This window comes from Sinocyclocheilus anshuiensis, unplaced genomic scaffold, assembly GCF_001515605.1.
Source record: "Sinocyclocheilus anshuiensis isolate Anshui unplaced genomic scaffold, SAMN03320099.WGS_v1.1 scaffold1170, whole genome shotgun sequence".
NCBI classification, from domain to species: domain Eukaryota; kingdom Metazoa; phylum Chordata; class Actinopteri; order Cypriniformes; family Cyprinidae; genus Sinocyclocheilus; species Sinocyclocheilus anshuiensis.
In genome coordinates, this window is record NW_015538055.1 from 1,215,761 (window position 1) to 1,224,057 (window position 8,297).

Here is an 8,297-nt window from a genome sequence, read left to right on the forward strand (position 1 = left end):
TTGTGATTGGCCGAATACCTCAAGCGTGTGACGGAAATGTTACGTCCCTTACCATACTCTGATGCCCTGTCCGGCCGGAGCGACAAGACAAAAATATTAAAACCCATTATAAGAGGCATTTGTTGCATCCATTGGGGACATAATTACGGATTATAATGACTTATACTGTCTTTTTACGCGTTGCGTTGCATCGTGAGCTAGAATGAGCGGAGGCCGGCGGGCTAGAGTGAGGAACGGCCGGCGGGCTTGCGGCAACCACATGTGACAACCCTGGGCTGGACTCCGCTTCGTCCACGGTGAAAGCCGATCCGGCGATTCACAGCGCGAAGTTGATGTATTTCCTCAGCGACCAGCACGGATCAGCTCCAGGCATGACGAAGCGGATATCGTCCTCTTTTGGAAGGCCAAACAAGTAGTTTCGCTTTCACAACGAAACACACAGCGCCTTCACGACATGGCGGCGGCGGCAACAACAATACTACAGCGAGAATAAAAGTTACGCCTTCTTTCTTTGCGTGAACATTTGGGCGGTGTTATGCAAATCTTCCCACACCCATGTGACATAGACATGTGGGGGCGTGTTAGAACGAGCCGTTTTAGGTAGGCGTGGCTGACTCTTAACTTTTATAAAGAATATCTCTTTGGATTTGAGACTTTAGTCTTTGCAACTTTACAGATCTTCTTTATGCACCAAGAGCTTGTAACACTGGAAAAATTTAAATCGCATTATATGACCCCTTTAATAATGCTCTGCTACAAAAAGAGTGACCTTCTGAGTGTAGAAGTTTAAACGGGTTTACACACGGGCATCAGTGGTATCAGTGTAAACGAGACTAACCTGGGAAGTGAAAGCGACTGTCAATGTGACCCTTAGGGGAGGGGTTGGGTGGCGGGGTGGCGCTTGGAGGGTTGCTCTGACCGAAGGGGGCAGGTGAGGAAGGGGTGGAGGAGGTGGTGGAGGAGGGGTTACTACTGGAGTCCAGGTGACTCAGTGATGGAGGGTGGTCCTGAAGGGTGGGACACATATCTTTAAAAACCTTTTCCAAAAAAAACAAAACAAAACAAAAAACAATCAAATAAGGTGTAAAAATTGATGTTTGAACAATTAAGACATTTCATAAAATAGCATTTGAATGACAATTTTTTTGGGTTGTCACTAGCATCACCAAATGGAGTTGTAAAAATGAATATAAAGATATAAAAATAATGTATTTTTAAAATAAAATAAAAAAATAAATATAATATAAATATAAATAACATATAATATAAATATAGTATATATTAATAATAATAATGAGGAGTTAGTATGGCGTAACTCTCAACTTCCTGATTTGTGTGGTTTGCTACATGCCTTTTTGTTTATTGTCTTCGGTAACGTTCCGTACTGCTGAGACTCTGCTGGTCGCTCCACCTGGTTATTGATACCTGACGGTACTGACTCTGTTCTTCTGATCTTGTTTGGAACTGAAAGAACAGAACAGAACAGAACAGAACTTTAGATCACCTGCAAAGCTGTCTGAATGCATAGTATACTACAGCTTGTACAAAATCTTACATTGTGCAAATGAAATTCTGCACTTAGGGGCCTCTTTGGTACATTTATTGTGGCACTTCACCCTAAAAGAGATGAAAGCAAACATTAGCAGGAAGATACTGGTTTGCAGATGTGGTTTTCCTAAATGATTCCTGTGTTTGCTTACTTGCAATGTTTGCATTTAACACCAAACATCATGTTCTTCTTGCACACCTGACACGTCTGAGACAACCAGGACTTGGTGGAAAACCTTTGAGGAGGCACAAAAAGAAAGCCAATTTCAGGTGTGTTGGAAGTTGGAAAACAAACACGGATGTAAGAATGAAAACAAGCAAAGGTTAAATGATCAGTACCTGTGTGTGACATCCAGACCGATATCCTTTCTCATGATTAGTGGAGCGCTTCCGTGGGATGCAACATTGTCTATATGATGTTAGAGAAAAATGGATTGGACTCAAAATGGATTAAAATTGAGTTTGGTGTTAGCATCTCTAAGCTTTAGAGTTGACTGGATGAATTTTTCACTGCAGTGCATTCTGGGAATGCTGTACACATGAACAATATGCGTAAAGATGCCTTTAGCCAAATCAACATATTTCATAAGCAAACATAACACAGATGTCTAACTGTAGCCTTTTCATCTGGAGTGCACCTACAGTATGATGAATCAAAATGTTATCTTGGTAGGGAGCTCACTAGTTTTTGAAACACACAAATTTGTATTTACTAATGAATAAATACCACTTACTTCTTACTCCCGCAGAGTCTCCCAGGTGACTGGGGGTATTTGGTAGAATGCAGGGGGAACGGGCAGACAACAGTGGTGACCGTGAGGCCGAGTCTTCCCAGCCGTTTCCTCCACCATTTACCTGCACGTTCAGGAGCGGCTTATTTTTCTTTCCACTCCTGCAGGGCAGAGGACACAAGACTACATTTGGTATCTGGGTAGCTGCCATCAAATACTAAAATCAGTGTGACATGCTATACTGCATTTAAACAGGATTTTGGTGTTTCTTTGTATTTTTTTTTGTTCAAATTAAATGATTAAATAATTAATAATTAAAAGAATAAATAATTATAATAATAAATAGTTAATAATTATAATAACAATTAAATAATTTAATTATAAAAATACTTTGCCATTCAGCTTTTATAACCTTATGTTACCTGAGATACTACATGGATGGAACATTTGAACATGAAATAATAATTTTTACACTGCAGAACCATTTAAAATCAACTTGTGTAAAGCAAAAACCATATACAATTTAACCTAAAATCACTAACACTCAGCACCCGCAACATTTAATTGGAATTATCACAATGCAACCAATTATAATTCCCAGAAAGCTCTCATAATGACTTTTCTATAGTAATTTAAATAAACACTCATCTGCAACTTGTCCACCACAAATATTTAAAAAATGAGGTGCAAATACAGGCGTGTAGCTTCACAGGCAGGGAGTTTTAGCGGTGGACTTCAGTTCACATGCATATTATGAGGAGGAGCTCCAATCCTGCAGACATTTATTGGCTTAGAGGAGTGGGAATAATCAAGCACTGCACGCCAGCGAGTCTGAGAATGGGTCTGACCTCGGCCTTGAGCAAACAGGAAACACTGGGGCTACGTGAAGGGGCGTGTAGAAATACTCTCCAAAACCTGCCAGGAATTGGGCCATCAGTGATCTCAGATGACACAGCAGTCCACTCCCACAGACCGAACACACGCTGAGCAGGGCGACACAGTATGGTACATGTATGAACAGCGTAGTGTTAATTTTGCCAGCCATTTTTTATTTAGTCTTAGTCTTTTAAATCAGTCCTATTCCTGGTGTCAGATTTACTTTTTAGTTATTATCCTATTTAGTCAATCTTGTCCAGTTTTTGTTTAGTCAAGTTTTAGTCGACTAAAATCTGAGCATTTTAGTCTAGTTTTAATCACTGAAAACTTCGAAGTGCTGTATAATGGTTAAACTAATATGTATATACTATATATATATAATTTTTTTGCTCAAAATTATAATTGCAATGATTGTTGTCATTTGAGAAATTTATTTCTGCACTTTCACCAATAAGCACAAATCAATAGAATGTGGACTCATACACATGGTTTATTTGACCTCAGCTAGTGTACGGATTTATTATAGGCTATTTAATATATAAATTAATATCAAAGACTTAGATATGCACTCTCTCTGTACATTATGAAAACTGGTAAAAACAAATAAAAAATATTATAACCAGGGGTGCACATAAGTTTTTCAGTCTGGTTCTCATACGAGCACCTAGAAATTTGGTTTGGTGCTCACACTGCACATATAGTGTGACCTATTAAATATAACTATAAAAAAATAATCATAGTAATAAGAATATTATTGCACTTTATTTAGTTAGTTTTTTTTAATCAAATAATAAAATGTGATAATCCTATTACATTTTAAAATAAAAAGTGAGTATTAAATAAAAATACAATTATTTTTATAGTACACCTAAAAATACAATGCTTATATTTATTTTATTTTTTTTTTCCTTTTTACGGTTTGATTTCTTTATATGAATTTTCATCATTATACAGTATTACAGTTAGTTGATCTAAAACAGTGATTGTGCATTAACAGCTGTCAGTCATGTCGGTACGCCAGTGAGCATTCTGAACTTATTTCCACAGTGCATTTTTTATTTTGGTAGCACATGCACACCTGTGTACCACTTAATATGCACCCGATTATAACAGTGTTACAAATTCCTGATAGCAATTCCAATCATTCCAAATTGCAACAATTTTCTCTATTAAAACAACAGCGGTTGAGTAAGTGCATTTACTCAGCAGTCAGCAACCACAATCGCAAACAAACTAGCCGAGATCTCATGACAGAACACAGACTGGCTGAATGACACTTTAATTTAAGCTGAACATCTCACATGGACATTGCAAAACTTCGGCTTACATGTTTGTCTGTGTTTCAGATCAGAAGGATTTCAAGAAGGATTTCTTTATTTATGCTGCAGGGCCAAAAACCATTCCAAATTATTAGAGTTAGGCAACATGTTGTTACGTGTAGCAAATGTTGTGCAATGTATAACTTTCCTCTGGATTTATAGAGTCAGCATCCTGCTCAGTTTACACACAATGTAACAAAGATAGAGCATGTTATCATTATTTATGTCCCGTTTCAAACTTGTACGACTTTCTTCTGTGGAACACAAATAGTCCATTTTTTTTTTAAAGGGGTCATATGATGCGATTTCAAGTTTTCCTTTCTCTTTGGAGTGTTACAAGCGCCAATCTTCTTATTAAAGCGAATGAGGAATGGGGCGGTCAAAAGACCAAAATGAAAAAAACACCATGAAAGTATCATAAAAGTGGTCCATATAACTTTATTGCTATATTTAAATATTTATGAAATAATTTAATAGCTTTATATGCAAACCGTAATTTATTATTCTTTGAAAATTTTGGCATATTCAATATGTCACAGTGGTTAGCAGCCCACTAAAGAAAGATTATAAATCTCAGTTTGTTGAATCTATCACATAGCTTTAGAAGACTTGGAATAAAATGCTCAAATCACATGGACCCCACTTATGATATTTATCGTTACTTTTGCTTCATTTCTGAAACTCAAAAACGCAGTCGCCATTCATTGGAACTGCAAGTCCAACCAGCACTAATGAAACGAATTCAGACAGGTTTGGAGCAACATGTGCGGGTGACTAAATGATGACTGAATATTCATTTCAAACTGTGAAATTGCGATTATGTGTGTACTGATGAGAATTTGGAAATTCTTAGTCAAGTTTAAAATGAAATGTCAGCCTATATTTCTGTTCAGTTTCTAGTCTGTATGTTGCTGTTAACCCTGGCACTTAATCTTATGGTTTGAAGAGGCATTGCTTATGCTTCAGATTTTTATCTACATCGTTCAGATGAATATATTCCATTCCCATCAACTCAGTGCATTACTGCATGACTTTATCATGCGGTAAGTGTTTCTGAGAATCTGACATCATGTTTATAGTGCTAGGTTGTATCAGGAAGGGGGAAAAAAATCAGTACATAACACAGGCTAATGGTCAAATAGATGCATTTTGGTTACAGACAGCGACGACAGTTTCATTATATTTATATACTGAATTGTAATTGGTTTTCTTTCTTGCATATACACTACATAATAAAAGTTTGGTGTAGGTACATTATTTTTTTTTTTTAAGAAATTAATACTTATATTCAGCAAAGACTCATTCACTTGATGACAGTAAGATAGAAAACAGCCTTGGTAAGCATGACTTTTTTCCCAAAAAAAACAACAAAGTTTTACAAAATATTTTAGAGAACCTAAACTTTTGAACAGTAGTGTACCTGCATGCTGAATTGTGATTGGTCAATTTTCTTTGCACATATTTATAGCCACAGAGTGACTATGTGTGGATTTCTGTTTGTAGCTGACTTACAACTGGATACTTTTTTTGTTATTACAAAAACATGTCTGATATGGCATTTCATTTACACTGAACCAGTGCCTACACTAGGATTTCGTTCTGCAATTTCTGAAATGCATATCTAGTTTGCATTCAAATATTTGCAGTGGTAAAATGGCTAAATTTGCTCCAATCTAGACAGTCACTTTTAAAGTCACCATAAAGCCCAACAGCAGACTGATATAAATCAATACTGTCATACTTGACATCATATGGCTGTCAAAATAATTTCAAATCAAACTTTGAGAAGAGATCATTATGCCATGGAGTAATACATCCATAAATAAAATATTATTCAGTGCTGAACTTACTTGTTGGGTGTAGGGTCGTCGATCCGGTTGGCTAGTTGGCTCTGGCTCTTGCTGCGCGTGAGAGTGATGTTGGGCAGGAGGTTTAGCAGCTTACGGGATGGAGGTGGTGGAGTTCGTGGGGGCTTTAGTTTGCCATACCTTCTCTGTGGCGGTGTGGCTGGAGGGGTGGACAGCAGCCCAGAGGTGCAGCGGTTCAGCTGCGGGGAGGATGAAAAAGGCCCATCACAGTGTGGGTGGACAACTGTAGGGAAGTCCGTTGAGGGTAGGGCAGAAACAGAGACACAGGAACGAGGGGCAGGGAAAGCAGAAGGAGCGGGCCAGCTGGTTGGGTTGGGACTGTTAAACTGATGTGCACGCATAGAACAAGACAGCGGGTCAGAGGTACTGTTACGGTGAGTGGGTTCTGCTATCCACGGGATACCCTCTTTCCTCAGTGCTCCCCCTAAAACAGAAAGAGTGAGAGACAATTCAGAAGCAGGTGGATGATCAATGCAATGCAGGGCTCCAGAACTCAACTCAAATGACTGCTCACCAGTGTTATTTTAGTGTTATTTATATACTATTATAGTATTTATTGATATTTTGAATAAGCCTTTATTTTTATATTTTTTGTTGTAATTTTAGTGTACATTTTAGTATTTAAAATGTATAGTATATAAAAATTGTATTTAGTTTTAATTTATTTTTATTTCAGTATTTTTAGTACTTCAACTTCTTTTATTTCAGTTAGTTGCCAAGGCAACATTTCTAATTTTTAAATTTTTTTATGTTTTTAAGTTTTATGTTTTTTAAGTTTATGTTTTATTATATTAAATTAAATCAGTGAAAAGTATTTTAACTTTTCAGTTAACAATAACAACTGTTGTTCACAAATGCAATCAAAATTAAATTTTTGCCATTGACGATGGTCTGGAAAACTTTGTGTGTCGCCATATATGGTTTTGTCAAATATCAATTCATGAGCATCTCATCATGTATTTTAATACATATTAAAATTGGTGAATTTTCAGCATTACTTCAGTCTTCAGTGTTACATGATCCTTCAGAAATCACTTTAATATGCTGATTTGGTGCTCAAGAAACATTTCTTATTATTTTCTTAATTTCTTTCAGTTTCACTGCTTAATATTTTTGTGGAAACCGTGATATATTTTTTCAGCATTCTCTGAATAGAAAGTCCAAAGGAACAGTATTTATTTGAAATAGAAATATTTTGTAAAATAATAAAAGTCATTCTAAAATGCATTCTTGCTGAATAAAAGTGTTCATTTATTTCTTTCAAATTCTTTTTGTCTATATGCTAAAATACTAAAATGGCCAACAACTAAAATCAGAGCCTAGAGCAGGAAGTCGTAGCATGCTTGAAGTGTGTGAGGAGGAAGGAGTCAGCAGTGACCTGTGTCAGTAGCGCTCTTGAGACAGGAGAGGGCAGCAGTGATGCGGGAACACTCCTCACTGCTAGAGCCCAGTCTTTTCATGGTGTCTTCCACCTGCGCACTGGACATTTGCAGCAGAGCATCCAGAGACAGCTTCACAGGGACTGCCTGGAAGACAGAAGGAAACATTAATCATGGCATTTATAGGCAGAAATGGACACAGGTGATTAATTGCACATTATTCAACATCATACATCTAAACTGATATTTAAAACAACAGCACTAGATATTCACTTCATGACTCAGTATTATCTTATTTGGCCAGTATTTGACCAGAGTCTATGGCATTTGTGTGGCTGTAGACAGACAGAATAGAGTCTATATACTAATTAGAGAAAGATTAGGTGATAAAGCCCCCTGGAATCCCCCTGCCGCCACTAAGACTGCTGGTATCTCCTGGCACCAGACTGAGCCAATGTCCAGATACCAGTTTTCTTTCTCTGTCTGCCCATCTCTGTTCCATTCCTCCACCCTACAACATTCCTGCACTCTTTGGCATCTCCCTGCCGTATTTAAATTCTCACGCAAAACACAAAC

At 37.2% G+C, this 8,297-nt stretch overlaps 1 protein-coding gene across 5 annotated transcripts in view; it reads right to left on the reverse strand.

The window, feature by feature from the left end:
• The window catches only part of ksr1b (kinase suppressor of ras 1b), a 42,329-nt gene that overhangs the window by 7,122 nt on the left and 26,910 nt on the right, over positions 1–8,297 (reverse strand). For 2 of the 5 annotated variants that reach the window (XM_016478867.1, XM_016478887.1), the window contains 9 exons: positions 7,721–7,868; positions 6,325–6,766; positions 3,128–3,262; positions 2,283–2,440; positions 1,888–1,957; positions 1,701–1,784; positions 1,556–1,617; positions 1,352–1,464; positions 839–1,037 (listed from right to left, as the gene is read on the reverse strand). In XM_016478867.1, the coding sequence (XP_016334353.1) occupies positions 839–1,037; positions 1,352–1,464; positions 1,556–1,617; positions 1,701–1,784; positions 1,888–1,957; positions 2,283–2,440; positions 3,128–3,262; positions 6,325–6,766; positions 7,721–7,868 (1,411 nt within the window). The remainder of the gene's footprint in view (positions 1–838; positions 1,038–1,351; positions 1,465–1,555; positions 1,618–1,700; positions 1,785–1,887; positions 1,958–2,282; positions 2,441–3,127; positions 3,263–6,324; positions 6,767–7,720; positions 7,869–8,297) is intronic. The other 3 variants (XM_016478868.1, XM_016478881.1, XM_016478873.1) reach the window with 3 other exon arrangements.